The sequence below is a fragment of the Panthera onca genome, chromosome C1 (genome assembly GCF_046562875.1).
Source record: "Panthera onca isolate mPanOnc1 chromosome C1, mPanOnc1 haplotype 2, whole genome shotgun sequence".
NCBI classification, from domain to species: domain Eukaryota; kingdom Metazoa; phylum Chordata; class Mammalia; order Carnivora; family Felidae; genus Panthera; species Panthera onca.
The window spans coordinates 55,947,760-55,964,222 of NC_138346.1; the positions used below are offsets into that span (position 1 = coordinate 55,947,760).

The window sequence follows — 16,463 nt, forward strand, 5'->3', positions numbered from 1 at the left end:
AGTTGTGTGTGTGTGTGTAGATCTAGAGAGACATATATAGATACACCTTGTAACATTCCAATACTGACTTAAGCAAATGTGTGTTTATTTGTCTTGGGTAACAAAAAGTCTGAGGCAGGGCAGTCCAGGGCCAGACTCATTTCTCTTTCCCGTTCTGCTCTACCAGCCATAACAAGCAGTCATTCATAGTTTTCACCTCATAGACACCAGACTTTGCTGCACAGATGTTGCTGCCTGTATCTGCTGCACAGACTATCCAAGCCTTATAGCTGTTTCTCAGGCCAAAGAAAAGGTCAAGAGGCAGCCCCAGCACTCCCACTTACATTTCACTGACCAGAGGAGCATCACACGTCCGCTCCACAGGACTTCTCCCAGATACAGGGAGCCTGTGAATTGGACTTTTGACTTTTAAGCCTCTGATTCGGTAAGTTGCAATGTAGCGATAAACCACAAAGCTTGATTTCATACTCACAGGACACACCAACAGCTGTGGGGTGGCTGTGGCTGTGCCTAATGTACCTGTTTCATTTTGGGGTCCAGGCTGAGAGAGCAGCCCTTCTTGGGCTACACACTTCCCATGGTGGAAGGAAACAGGAGATGGCAGAACCATATAAGGCTCTTGAAGAGTGCTTCAGGATGGTATCTGTTGCTTCCCCCCCCCCCCCCCCCCCGCCCCGCACTGCATTGTCTAATGCCAGTCATATACTAAGGCTGTCAGTAAGGCAGGGAAATATAATCCTCTTACAAAAGACATTGCAGATGGTTGGGCATATCAGCACAATCTTTCCTACATAATAAAAGCAGGCAAGTGAGAATAGACCAGAAATGAAAGTTGAGTCAGCAATATACAGTGTCTGCCACAGTTCACACAAACACACACAGAGACCTACACCACCCACAGCCTTTTTATTTATTTACGTTCCAGAGCATTTCACAGGACAAATATTCGTGTCCTTTGGGCGCTGTGATCTTGAGCCAGCCACATCATGTCCCTTTGATGAAATAACTATAAAAACATCCTGGTATAAAATACTTAGCCTTTCATGTGGACTGCAGCTCCATTCAGCATTATAATAGATTCCACTGCAATTGCATAGATAACAGTCTGTGTCACAGTTATGGGAAATTTCGTGTACATTAAAATCCACCGTTGAAAACACAGTCTCTTCAATAAATGATGTTGGGAAAACTGGACAGCTACACACAAAAGAGTGAAATTGGAGTACTATCTTACACCATATGCAAAAATAAATTCAAATGGGATTAAAGATTTTAATGTAAGACCTGAAGCCATAAAACTCCTAGAAGAAAACAGAGGCAGGAAGCTCTTTGACATCACTCTTAGCGATATTTCTTTTTGGAAGAGTCTCCTCAGGCAAGGGCAACAAAAGCTAAAATAAACAAATAGGACTACATCAAGCTAAAAAGCTTCTGCACAACAAAGGAAACCATAGACAAAATAAAAAGGCCACCTACTGAATGGAAGAAGATATTTGCAAATCATACATCTGATAAGGGGTTAATATCCAAAATATGTAAAGAACTTATACCATTTAATATCAAAAGAACAACCAACCAGAGGACTTGAATGGACATTTTTCTAAAGAAGACCTACAGATGACCAATAGACACATGAAAAGATGTTTGACATTACTCATCATCAGGGAAATGCAAATGAAGACCACAATGAGATACCACCTCACACCAGTCAGATTGCCTATTATCAAAACAAAAACAAAAACAAAAAGTAACAAGTGTTGGTGGGGATGTGGAGAAAAGGGAACCCTCGTATGCTTTGGTGGGAATGTATATTGATTGGTACAGCCACTACGGAAAACAGTATGGAAGTTCCTCAAGAAATTAAAAATAAAACTACTATATTATCCAGCAGTTCCACCTCTGTGTATTTATCTGAAGAAAATGAAAATGCTATTTCAAAGAGATATGTGCACCCATATGTTTATTGCAGCTTTATTTATTTATTTATTTATTTATTTATTTATTTATTTAGAGGGAGAGGGAGAAAGCCCATTAGCTGGGCAGGGACAGAGCGAGAGGAGACAGAGAATCACAAGCAAGCACCAAGCTGTTAGTGCAGCACCCACCACAAGGCTTAATTCTGTGAACCGTGGGATCATGACCTGAGCCGAAATCAAGTTAGACTTAACCAACTGATCCAGCCAGGCACCTCTATGCAGCATTATTTAAAATAGCCAAGGGGCGCCTGGGTGGCGCAGTCGGTTAAGCGTCCGACTTCAGCCAGGTCACGATCTCGCGCTCCGTGAGTTCGAGCCCCGCGTCAGGCTCTGGGCTGATGGCTCGGAGCCTGGAGCCTGTTTCCGATTCTGTGTCTCCCTCTCTCTCTGCCCCTCCCCCGTTCATGCTCTGTCTCTCTCTGTCCCAAAAATAAATAAAAAAAAAAGGTTGAAAAAAAAAAAAAAATTTAAAATAGCCAAGATATGAAAGCAACCTAAGTGTCCATCAGTAGATGAGTGGATAAAGAAGATGTGATATATATATATATATATATATATATATATATATATATATGTATGCACATATATATATATGTATGCATACATATATATATATGTATGCACATATATATATGTATGCATACATATATATATGTATGCACATATATATATATGTATGCACATATATATATATATAATGGAATATTACTCAGCCATTAAAAAGAAGAATGAATTCTTGCCATTTGCAACAACATGGGTAGACCTAGAAGGTATTATGCTAAATGAGATAAGCCAGGCAGAGGAAGACAAATACTGTATGATTTCACTCATAAGTGGAATCTAAAAACAAAAAAAGAACAAATAAAACAAAACAGAAGCAGATTCATAGATATAAGAAATAAACTGTTAGTCAGCAGAGAGGGGAGGTGTGGGTGGAGTGGAGATGAAATAGGTGAGGGGGATTAAGAGGCACAAGCTTCCAGTTATAAAATAAATAAGTCATTGGGGATATAATGTACAGCATAGGAAATACAGTCAATAATGTCGTAATAACTATATGGTGACAGATGGTAACTAAACTTAGCATGAGGCTCATTTTGTAATGTATGAAAATATCAGATCATGGTGATGTATACCTGAAATTAATAGGAGAGTGTATGTCAATTATTCTTCAATAAAAAAATTCACTATTATCATGGTGGTATAATGAGCTGAGTTTCTTTTTAAGCCAGGAGAATTTCAGAAAATAGAGTCATGTCTAGTTATTAAAGGGTTTTTTTTTTCCTTTTCTTCTGAATCAGGTGCTGTCATACCATGCAACATGTTCAAAAGCTGAAGTTGACAAGTTTAAGGTAAGGAAGCAAAGAGTGCCTTGCCAGTACATAATGTTACTCAGCTTTCTGATCCTTTGTCATTTGCCTCTGTAGAATCACTCCCGCCCATTAGGTGTTAAGGAATAGAACTGGGCATAGGTGTGCTTGGATATTTCAGTCTTAGAGGGCAAAGGGGATTTAAATATAATAGAGCAGCCCCTTCATGATCATTTATTTATTTATTTCCATTTGCTAAGTAGGTGGGATATTAGGGAAAAAAATCTGTGTAAGAATCAGAACACCTGGCTTTGGCATTGGTTTTTCCTCTAACTTTCTGTTCACTTAAAATCTGTGTGTTTTCATCTGCAAAAAAATAGGACAACAATAGCTAACACTTGTCAAATGCTTACTATGGACCAGGCACAACACAAAGCATTTTACCTGCATTAATTCATTTGAATCTCATAATCCTGTGAAGTATACTGTTTTACAGATGAATAAGTTGAGGCATGGAGATGTTAAGTATATAGGCCAAGATCAAATGATTGTAAGGGTTATAGCCAGGCAATGCAGCCCCGGAACTGGAGTTCTTAACCACCATGTTCACTGCTGTTCAGTGGGACCTTCTTCCAGCTCCAACATTGGATAAGTCTGTGAATGAGTCTTAGATATTCTTTTTCTTTCTTTTTTTTTTTTAAGATTTTATTTTTAAGTAATCTCCACACCCAGCGTGGGGCTCAGACTCACAACCCTGAGATCAAGAGTCACATGCTACACCAACTGAGCCAGCCAGGTGCCCCTAGATATTCTTTTTCACCTCACTCACCACCGTTCCCTTAAAGGCAGCCCAGAATTCTTGTTCCTTTCCCCGCACTTCTAACCAGCCATGGTCAATATATGAGAGTGTGGGAAACCTGATTTTGCACCCTTATGAAGTCTATGATGTCTGCCTTTTTGTTTTTGTGGAGGTTCAGAGAATTATTGGGTTAACCACAACAACCATAAGAAAGATAGTGTTTTGTGCTGTACCAATACACATTAGTATGTAATAACACTGATGATGGCTAGTCTTCTAATTAGAAGTTTCATTTACACATACATGCATTCATGGAAGAATGGCACAGAGACCTTTGTACCTGATCGTTGAATCAGATCATTAGAGTTGAGTCACACTGATAAAGAAAGGAAACAAGGGAAGACTCCAAACTCAGAGTAGGGATGAGGGAACTGCTCAGAAGGACAGGGAGCAGCCCATCTAGCATGGGCATAAAGTAAGCTGCGTGGGCTCCATCCAGGGATGTGGTCCTATTGGCTTGATGAGAGGCTTAGGAAAAGACATGCAGTGGTAACCCAGATCAGGAAGAGATATGTTGCCAGCAGGAGGTGACAGCTGACAGCAGAGGAAGGAGACAAAACAACCCAAACCATGGCAGTCAGGGCCTTCTTGTTATAGAGAGAAGCATCCTACATACCAGCTAGAATGTGAGTGCCATTAGGGCAACACTTTTTTTTTTAAGTTTATTTATTTATTTTGAGAGAGAGAAAGGGAGAGAGCACAAGCAGGGGAGAGGCAGAGAGGGAGGAAAAAGAAAGAATCCCAAGCAAGCTCTGCACTGTCAGCACAGAGCCCAATGCAGAGCTCCATCCCATGAACCCATGAGATCATGACAAAGCAAGCCAAAATCAAAAGTTGAATGCTTAACCAACTGAGCCACCCAGGGGCCGCAGGGCAGCACGTTTTGTATGTTGTGTTCAGTGCTCTATCTCTACAGCTCTGGGGACACAGTAGTATTCAGTAATTATTTGTTGAATGGATGGATGAATGAATGAATCCAAAAAGCATCAGTGTTCTGTAACTCAAAACAGTTATTCACTAAGAAAATGTTAAAACCATGGTTACATATAATTATTTTTTATGTTTTATATTTTATAAATATGTCCATCAAAAATATTTAAAGCGTTTGTACTTTAATGAAATTTAGTTACCTAGAAATCCTATTTATGGAAATAACTTGCCACAAATATTTTACTGTTCTTACTGTTTTATACTTTATATTTTTACTGCTCTTATAATTATCATCATTTCTAAAAGAAGGAAGGGACAGGCAGGAAGAAAGACAGCAAAGCTCACAGTGGGACTAAATATGACTGCAGGAGCTATTTGATGGGACATGTCCAGAATCACAGCAGGCCAAAATCAATAGCTCTGTACTCTCTGAAGGTATTGCCCTTTGTTCGGCCTTAATTCTTAATTCCTTAGAGTAAGGAAAACACTATTGTCTGGAATTTGCTTTTCTATTGTTAGCTCACAAACATACTAAAAATATGAAGTATTTAAATTTGAGAACAAAGGGTTATTTCATCTTAAAATTATCAAGAGTATTAACTTAGCTAATTTATTCCAGATTTTATCCTGAAAGATATTGGTAAGTATCTTATTACAATGTAATTGAGATATAGTAGATAATTTTAACCTAATGGCTTTTTTTCTTGATATATAAAGTAAACAAAACATTATCATAATTGGTAGCTGATGTCTTGTAACTGCAGCAATAAGATTAAAATGTAGTGAGCTTAAAATAATCCTGCACATAGACACTGAAAAGTATTTACTAAAATTTCACACTGGAATATGTGCAATGGCAGTTTCCTAACATTGTAACTAAATAGCAATAAATAAATGCTTTGTTTTGACCACTATGTACAACTAAACCATGCATACATTCAAATATACTGTAGGGGCACCTGCGTGGCTTAGTGGGTTAAGCGTCCCGACTCTTGATTTTGGCTCAGGTCATGACCTCAATGGGTCGTGAGATCAAGCCCTGTGTTGGGCTCCTTGCTGTCAGCACTGAGCCGGGTTGGGATTCTCTCTCTCCTTCTCTCTCTGCCCTTCCCCCACTTGGGGTGCACTTGCTCTCTTTCTCACTCTTTCTCAAAATAAATATGTAAAAACGTATATATGTAGTAAACTTTGCTACCTACCGTAATTTTTAGCAGAGATATTAAAGAAAAAAGAGAGAGAGAGATTTGAAATCTGCATTCAGAGTTATCTATGAGATTTCATCAGTGCAAGGATTGCTGAGTTGATGGATTATGTGCAGCTGAGACCAAGCTAGTGATCAGTGATTCAGAGATTAAGTCAGGGTTTGGAAGAAATGTCATCAGCTAGTACTGAGAAGGATCTGGAGGTCAAATACAGGTCAGACTCCAGTTACAGCCGAAACTACATTGCATTTGGGATTCAGATATGCTGAGAATGCCAATGGGATGTGGTTGTTTACGCAAGAGACTAGGAGGCCTCCTAGTCAAGAACTTTTCTTGGTGGAAATTGAGGCCTCTGGATGGTTCCAAGTTCAGCATGGGGTTTGTCTCTTGAATCTGTCCCTTACCACAGCCTCCTATGGATTCATCTTCTCAGCTAAAAACATGAGTAGACACAAAAGTTATGGCCCTTAGTACAGTTTCAGTACAATAAATGACTCTAAGAGCATGAGGGTTCCAGAGTGCCAGTAGAATGCAACAGAAAGCAGCAGCCCAATGGAAGGAAGCCTCAGATAGACCAGAAGCAAGGCACCTTCTACCAAAATGGCCAGCAAAGGCTAAAGGGATGAATTCAGGCTGAGTGGTCACATTTTAAGGACAAATAAGATATACCCAGGGATGTCTCAGAAATAAGTAGAAGAGAGGGAGATCCTATTGGAGAGGATAATACATACCATTAATTGTTTTCAATTCACTACCATTTGTACTCCTAGGCGGGATGGTTTAAAGGAACACAGATTTCATATATGATAAACCTGTAGTCAATCTTTAATCATCATTAATGCTGGGCTGGTAGCTCCTTACCTTTTTTCATATCTTATCTTCCTATTTCACACCTGTCCATGCTTGGGGATTTCTTTTCCTATTGTGAAATACCATAGGACAGGGAGAAGATGCTTTTACTTTTGTTTTGCTTTGTTCTATTAACTCTATTTCTCCAATTGGGAAAATTTCCTCCGTGGGTGTGTGGTGGTAGGTAGGTGAATGGTGCTCAGAAGGTGAAAACCATTCTAGAAGAATTCCTGGATTATCTAGCCAGAATAAGTAGATGAAACAACATATAATTGCTCAGCAAAGAATGTCAGAACCTAAGCTTATTTTTATGGTTCTGACATATTATTTATACCTTGGGATTTTGGAGAACCACCTATACACAAAATGATCACAGAACTTCCTGGAACTAATGAATTAACTTTTTAAAAGTCTGGTTGAGGCTATAATATTAATAATTTATCCTTTACGGGCTGATTGCCTTGTGCATTGAATGAAGAAAGAAGGATTTAAAGAATGGTTTTTGTCCTCATTAACATTTACTGATCTTCCTTGAACTTGAAATAAGAAAGGCGTGCACAGAAAATTTGTGCAGATTTTAGTGCCTGTTTATATTTCTTCTGCTCGGTGCTAACAGGAATAATGGATAAAGACCATATTGACAATTAGATCTCTTTGAAGATGACTGGTTTAAAGGCTTTTAATAACCTGAAGATGCCAGCTGTGATAACATAAGAAAATGAGTTTAGTGCACCAATTATATGCTCCTGTAATTTTATGCACTTCCCTAAGATTCCAATGCGGTGGACAGACCAAACAGTTATCACTATATATGCCAGTTTACCAATTAAAATCAACTCATGGACGTTCTCATGTTATATTGCCACCTTTTATCATCTCTTCTTTCAATTCCAAACTGCATGGGTTATGGCTGCAATCAGAGATGAACTCGTTTACAGCACTATTTAACTGCCTCAGTAATTAAACACCAATAACTCATGTTGGGTGTTTGGGTTTGGACTACCTCTTGCATATTTCAAGTTATCAATGTTAATGCCTGGGCCACAAATTAACATCCTGGTAAAGTAAATAAAATAAAATAAAGTGCCAAGGAATAGGTACTCCTTGTGGCCTTTACATAGCTACATCAAAAATAGGACCTTATGGTCTCCTCTGTGAGATGGAGGGCAGCGGACGGGCAGGGCAATAGGATGGGATATACTAGGCTTTTTTTTTAAGTAATTAAGTTTGAGTAGACATCTTTGATCCATGAAATATTCAAATGTTATCATAAGAAGCTTCCTCACTCAGAACCACCGTGGCAGTCGTGCCGGTAGATGTGTTTGTCACAGGTCCTGCACAAGAGTCCCTGCACGAGGGGTGTCCCTGAGGAGGCAGGAGGTGGGGCTCACCCCTACTTGGCTGGTCAAATGATGGCATACCTTTTAGTAACTGACCTACCAAAGGATGCACCTTTTTCTAATTGCACAAAGACAGGACATCTGCTGGCCACTGCCCTGCCAACTCTATTTCCAAAGCCGTGGAAAAGTCCAGTCCTTGCAGCAGCTTCTTGCAGAGGAAAAGTGTCCTGGGTAGACAGAGGACAACACTACGGCACTTACCCAAACCCAAGTAATGAGGCAACTGCCAAGGCAGGGAGGAGCAAGGTAGGGCAGAGGTTTGGGGAGCCCATGTTCCCTACCGCGGTCAGTAGGAAGCACCTTCTAGCTCCTCTCCTGCGGGCCGGGTGCTCCCACAGTGACACCTCCAGAGTCCAGGGGGTGATCCAGGACCTCAGGGGGCCCGGGAGGAAGGAGAGCTTTCTCTTGTTTCTCTAGCCTCAGCCCTCACAGTCTTCTGAAATGCTACCTTTGGAAATCTCAACAACCAACAACTTTCCAGTTCACCTTGGCATACTTCTAAGGTTGTTTAAAAAGATGACCTCGCAGCAGTATAAATGGAATTTGGGACTCATCTTACACCTAACCTACTCTCTTGTCCCCACCTCTTAACTTTAGGGGGTTGTTTTTACTTTAAATAGCAGCTATGCTGAGTTTAATTTCCAAGATTTTTTTTTTTTAATCAGGGAAAGTTATTGAACCTTCAGTGGGAAATTGGCTGCAGGGGAAACAGCTGGATCAGCATCCTAAAGGGCATCTCCTGCTCCTAAGGCAGCAGACTGAGCCATGCAGCCAGCACCACTGGGACATGCCCATAAATATGTGGAGTGCTCTGTGTCCAAATGTCCATGTGATCATATGGGGTTCTCTTTATGAGTAGTGTCTTAATGAAATGTTAGCTCAGAAAAAAAAGATGGTTACACTTTCTCACTCTTGAGTATGGAAAGTAGTGGGGAGGGGAGTGGTGTGAGGAGGACTGGGGCTGCAAGTCCAGGCTGGCCTTTTCTACTGCTGAACTACGCGGCTATGAGTTGAGGGCTCTTCAAGAACCCACCAGGCCCTCCTGTGGTGACCCTGACCTCCTTTCAGGTCAGCGTAAACAACCATTATTGATCACTTCTTTCCATTTGGAAACAAAATAGGGACACTGTCTCCAAAAGGTCACAGTGGATGTTTACTTTCCCTGGGAGGAAGGATGCGCCTGGAAGGCTTTCTCCCACCTTCTTGCTTCCACACATTAACACAGCTGGTCCCCTGCACTCCTTGAGTGGAACACATGAAGGCCCAGGGAGTCTGACCCTGAGGGAATGAAATAAAAGGCAGTTCATTTTTGGGTTTGGAGCAGTGATGAGTCATGAAGGCCCAGGGAAGACAGGAGTGGAGGGCAATAGTGTGGCCCTGTTGGAGCACTGATGTCTGAACAATGAAGGCAACTATAGAGGCCAGAGGGATCAGACCCTCTGGGTTTCCAGAACCCTGGGGCAGCTCGGACTATCTCACTCTCCCCTCTCTCTGGTTTTCCTCTAGTTAAAGCCATCTATGACTGTAGGTACAGAACTGGGAAATTGATGCCCCCTCACCTCAATGATGTGGGTTTGGTTTGGCAGTCATAATGGTTGGTTTTCTTCTGCGTTTCCTTCGGTATACATAGGAGCTTCCCTCCCCCTCCTCTCCAGGGGCACACTTGACATAATTACCCAGTGACCTTTGTGTCCTCATATGTCCTCAATCCCGTGTGCTGTTCCCTCATGGAACAGAGGACTTGAGAATGTCTCCCATGCCACCACCATCCTCACAGTTACCACCAGCTCAGACTCTCATTCTTTCTCATTCAGACCATTGTTTGCATGCCCCCCTACCTGGTCTCCCTGCCACCTTTTCTCTCTCATTGGCACAGAGCCCGATGCAGGGTTCAAATTCAAGAACCGTTGAGATCATGACCTGAGCCGAAGTCGGACATTTAACTGACTGAGCCACCCATGTGCCCCATCCCTCCCTTTTTAAAATAAGTTCTTAAGACCTATTCCCAAATTCATCCTGTGCATAGTGGACAGATTAACAGTACTCTTCTGTTGGTGCCAGTCTTCCTTCTCAAAGAGTTCAACATCTATGATTCCATCATTTCAAATTCTTCAGTTGGACATTAAAATGAGTGAAGGGGAGTGGAAAACACAGGCTTCAGTTATGGAATGAATGAGTCATGGGAATAAAAGGTACAGCACAGGGAATATAGTCAATAACACAGTTCTAGCGTAGGGTGACAGATGGTAGCTACACTCGTGGTGAGCACAGCGTAACGTATAGAGAAGTTGAGTCACTGTGTTGTACACCTGAAACTGATCATTCATTATAATGATACTTTTAAAAACTGCTCTGAACTCTCACCTCCAGTTCACTACTCCATCTGGCTTCCCATACTCCCCCTGACCGACCCTTCCCACGAGCTATGTTAGATATTTTCTGTCCATTCTCTGCCCTTCTCTATCTCTGCTCCCATTCCTGCCTCTATCTTTGCATAGAGGCCTGACAATCTGCTTCTGCTCAGTTGCGCCCCCTCCATGAAGTCGTTCTCACTGTAATTCAGGCAGAAGTGATCTGCTCGTTTGCCATTTTTTCATTATACATATCAGTCTCTACCTTGCGATGTAAATCTTTATGCACCTGCCCAATCACCTGGTTAAACCAGGAGCATTTTTAGGAGTGAATCCTTGTCTTAGTCATTTTTGTAACCCTTATATTTCCTAAAGTGCTGCTTGCACCTGGGTGCTGGAGAAATGTCTACCAAATTCATTGAACTGTTTGCAGTTTTGATGGCAGAGGTGTTTACAACATGTGAGTCAATTTTGGAGTAAGGATTTATGACATTAAGAGTGTCGCAAATTCTTTCTCAACACCTGTTTTAGGTTCTTGTTTACTAGTTTCCTAAGAAGCCTGAACTATATGAAAAGAAAGGGATGCATTTTCTTTGTTTAGCATATTCTCTTTGGAGTGTTCAGTAATGACAATATCTGTCCTTCCCTAGTTTGGGCAAAGGCCCCTTGTCATTCTTAGTTGATTCAGCAATTTCTTTAATACAGGCATACCTCAGAAACACTGAGGGTTTGGTTCCAGCAATAAAGCAAATATCACAATAAAGCAAGTCAAATGAATTTTTTGGTTTCCCAGTGTATGTAATAGTTTTGTTGACACTCTACTATATCTATTCACTGTGCAATAGCATGATGTCTAACAATGTGCCTATCTTAATTAACAAATATTTTATTGCTAAAAGTGGCTAACCATCTTCCGAGCTTTGAGCAAGTCATAATCACTGATCACTGATCACCATAACAAATTTAATAATGTAAAAGTTTGTAGTGGATTGAGAATTAGGAAAATGTGACACAGACACATTACGTGAGCAAACGCTTTTGGAAGAATGGCACTGATAGACTCCCTCAACACAGGGCTGCCGCAAACTTTCATTTTGCAAAAACCGAAGTACCTGCGAAGTGCAATAAACCAAAGTGCGATAAAATGAGGCATGCCTCTATTAGATGTGATTCTTCACTCCTGCTACCAACATCCTGATGACTACGTTTGTCGAAACCATTATTTTCTTGAATCTCAGGATGTCTTTCTAATTTTTTTCATTTGTATGGTCCCATTTTCTGTCCTTTCTACCTATTTTTGAAATTGTGTGCTGCTTTGGTAGTTTTGCATGTTTTCTCTCAGTTGACAGTGGATCCATCCAAAATCTTAAAAATGTGCATAAATCATGATTCTACTGATCTCAGGGCACAATATGAAATGCCAAGTTAGGAGACAACGTCTTTGTTGCCAGAGCTGTCTGTTTTTAAGCAGCCTTTGGAAGGCCACAGACACAGTAAGACAAAAGAGAGCAAACATGGAAGTAGACAAAACAGCCACCAGACTTCTCAGTTCATTTAAAATTTCTAAAAAAAAGGAAAAAAAGAAAAAAGTAATAAAATTCCTAGACCTCCGGTTTCCTCATCTTCACAACAAAGCCATTTTCAGCTATAACATGCTATAATTTTATGAGCCTATAAAATTTATCTCCAGGAGGGAAGGGGAAAATAAAACATAAAGCAACATAAAGTTGACAAAATATCTTGGGGCTCTTATAATTTCTGAATACCCAAAGCTTTTAAATTTAAGCTCTATTTAAAAAATTGGAGTATTTGGTGGAAGACTTGGCTCAGTTTGATGTAATTACATATAATAAGTGATTTCCGAAACCCACCATGGCTACATTATATTTGAAGGTAACATTTTACAGTAATACTCATGAGAAAGATAAGTGATTATTTTAGGTAGAACAAGGATCTGAATCTCATCAGTATAGAAACTATACACTAAGGCTACCTATAAATGTTTAAATAATTATAATGCCTTAAATGATACTACTTAGCAGGGCATAAAAAATGTTTTCCTACCTGTTATCTCACTGGAGCCTCACAACCTCTTGTTGAGGGCAGGGTCATTATAGCTCCAATTTACATACAAGGTGACCAAGAACCAAAGAACCAGCAAGAAAAATGCGTGTATTTGGCTTTGATTTTTTTCTCTCTAGTGTTTTGTTTTGACCTTGAAGACAATGCTTCATTTCAAGTACTGAAGAGGAAAATGTAAGCAATAGCATGGAATTTTATCCTGAAGTCATTTCTTTTGACGTAACTGTTATTCTTGGAAACTGTGGCATTTTGACAGTTTGTGGGGCCAAATAAGCCTGAATGGTGTTGATGTCTGAGAAAAACGGAATTTGAGGCTGAACTTTAACATAGACATTTAAAAAGAGGCTTTTTGTGGTACTCTTTGGGCAATTGATACATAATGCTATTTTATTAGAAACTTATTTTTGTATTATGGTTGTGCTATCCATGTGACTTCTCGCCCTGGGGTTTCAGACTGCTTAGAAACCTAAGGAAATTGGAAACAGCAAACATTATGGAGATATTGCATCATTCTTAGCAAGTAGGTATATGATCCATTATTCTGACATCTTGCTTGTCTTCCTTATAGTCTGATTGGCTATCTAGCTATATAGAAATCTCTCGACATCTGGAAAGCTCAAAGGAAAGAGAGCAGTCCCACCTTATTATCCTGTATTCTCCAGGCCTGCCAAGTACCTTGTAATACAGATAACAAGGATGTGAGATTGTGAACATCCGTTTAAGGATAAAGCACTTGTCAGGAGATAAAGTCTTATGTTTAAGGCATGAGAACTCATGAACTAGAGACTATTTTGGGAAAGATATGAAGTGAAGAATGTGAGATTGGGTTTATATTTGTATAATATTTCCTATAGCGATACATGCTATTAGGGACATCATGGGCAGTAATCTGCATATCTGAAATATGACGACTTTAACATAAGACTCTAAGGTCTTTTTAAGGATTTTTGAAAGTTATGATTCTGAATTAACCTCTGTATATTGCCTCAGTTTGTATATGTGAATATGTATGGTGTGTGTGTGTGTGTGTGTGTGTGTGTGCGTGCTTGCATGTGCTTTAGCTTAAAGGGATAGTCAAGTGATGTAGAGTTTCAACTGTGGCTTTGAAAAAAAGATCTTATGGCAGTTCGTTATATCCAAAGAGACAAGCAATGGAAAATCTGTGAGAAAACAAGATCTGAGATGAAACGTTTTGGCCACTGGGTGCCATCCTTGCTCCACGTAAGGATTTACTGAGCCACAGTTCTAGGAAAAATGGTAAGAACCCAAAAGACAGTAATTTAAAAGTAATTTCAAGATATAATAATGTTTGTGTGCGCACATGACCTAGAATATGTTAATGACACAGGCAGCTTATTCATTTGCCGAGGCACGAGGTGCAAGGACTGGGGAAATCTCCCCTCTGGTTCAGCCTTATCAACAAAGCCTGAGCAAAGCCCTCTTGCTGGCTGGATCCCAAGGAACCAGCCAGCGGGTACAGGGGAGCTGCTGTGGAGGCGCTGGGAGCTGATGACGACGTGGTGTGGTGGGTATCCAGAGGTCGGATGCGCCATTAATTATTTTTATTGCTGCGTGTACTGCGGTATGTGTATAAACAGGACTTGAATGCAGCCATCTGTGTGGCTGTGCCCTGTGCCTTTGAATGCATTCCTGTCATTGCTAGAGCTGGTGGAGCCATTCAGCACTCTCCCCTTCAGCAGGAATGCTGGTGATGGGTGCCGGAGGAATAGTAACTCTGTTTGGGGTTCCTTTTGTTACCCTAGAAGCAATTCACGGAGTTTGCAAAAACAACACCTTACCCAGGCACTAGAACGTCCATAGTCAATGACACAGTATCTGTGCAGGATTTTGCTATCTTTGGATTTGATGCCAATATACATAAACCTGAGAAATTAAACTCAGCATTATGAACAAGAATAGCCACAGAGACTATTCTAAGGCTGTCAGCCAATACAGGCTGATGTTTCTATCCAGGGCCTCAAATATATGATTGGGACTGAAAGAAATTAGGACGTAAAGAAGTAAGAATTTTAATAAAAATTGAAAATCTGTTATAGTCACACCATAAAAGAAAATTCTACAGTCCTTTCTACAAGACCACATTGTAGAAGGGTTCCAAGCTCAAAATAGATTTTATCTCCTACCCCCAGGTTGGGGGCTGTGTAGAATGGCCTCATAGTTGGCCCTAGAAGCTGGCCCAGAGCAGGGCCTACAGGTACTTCCTTTAGTCTCATTGTAATCAAATCCACACACCCATGAAAGAGGAGATTGTAAGAAGGGCTGGTGAGACTTTAAAAAGGGTAGGCTTTTTTCAACCTATCCAGGGATAAAAGGCTTAAAGGCTATTCCACTGTTAACCATCTACAGGTGGATGGACTTTCAAATACATTTTCTGGGCTTACTGTAGGATAACATGATACCAATCATTATATACTTTTAAATATTGCTACTCGCTAAGAGTAGTGTTTTATAGCCACAGCGTTCCTTCTGATTCAGTGTGCTTTCACAGCTCTTATTTCATTGGATGTTAACAGAAGCCTTTAAAGGAGGCATCAGTGACTTTATCCCGTTTATGAACCAGGCAGCTGAGGGACATTGCATACTGCCAGTTTGGAGACCTCACTTCCTGCTGCTGAGGTCCTTTTTTGGGACTCTCCCACCCAGTATGTGCTCAGTTCACTCGGTGTGACGGTCACCTGGAAAATAACAAACATTTAATGAACATTTTACCAGGTGCCAGGTGTGTTTTCAGTGCCTTCCCTGTATTACAAATTAAGAAATCGAGATAGGGATAAGCATGCTGAATTTGTGATATCCCCTTTCTGTGATAACAGACATGGAATCCTTCCTGCTTTACATTCTTCTGGTCCTGGTTTGGTCCTGGTTTGGTCTGATTATGAGCCCTTCTGAATTCTAAGGCTTAGGTTCTTAATAGACGAGTTCAGATTTCAACAGACTTTACTAAGGGTGTGTGTGTGTGTGTGTGTGTGTGTGTGTGTGTGTGTGTTCAAGGTTACATAGTGGTGAGACAATCCAGGACTACTGCTTAAGCAGATGTGTATTCTCAGACTTCAGCATTCTGGAATATCAACATCAAGGGACAGGTTGTAGGATCTAAAAGTGATCTTTCCCCTCAAAGGGTAAATCCCAAACAGTTCTCGTGCTGAATGATCCCATTCTTCTGTATACTAGGTTCACTTTCCTAACATACATTATAATTAATCTTGGGCCTTTCCAGAGACAGAAGGGAGTTCTGTGAAAATCAAGTTTTGTGGTTTCTGCAGGAACAGGTGGCCATCCTCACCACTGGCTTAAATTTGTCAAACATGAAATGTTAAGCTGGATTTTAAAGAAGGACACTTTGCACTCTCCCCCTCACCACCAGCAGGAAAGCCCTAGAATTTAGACAAGAAAGACAAGAAGGAGAGAGGCTCCCTATGACTACTTTGCTCTAATACGAAAAATCATGGAACTCACCCTCCCTTTAAAACCACAGAGAAACTT

The 16,463-nt window shown here is 40.6% G+C and overlaps 1 protein-coding gene across 3 annotated transcripts in view; it reads left to right on the forward strand.

The window, feature by feature from the left end:
- PDE11A (phosphodiesterase 11A) overlaps nucleotides 1-16,463 on the forward strand; it is a 413,214-nt gene that overhangs the window by 274,015 nt on the left and 122,736 nt on the right. For all 3 annotated transcript variants that reach the window (XM_060621932.3, XM_060621931.3, XM_060621933.3), the window contains exon 10: nucleotides 3,278-3,328. In XM_060621932.3, the coding sequence (XP_060477915.1) occupies nucleotides 3,278-3,328 (51 nt within the window). The remainder of the gene's footprint in view (nucleotides 1-3,277; nucleotides 3,329-16,463) is intronic.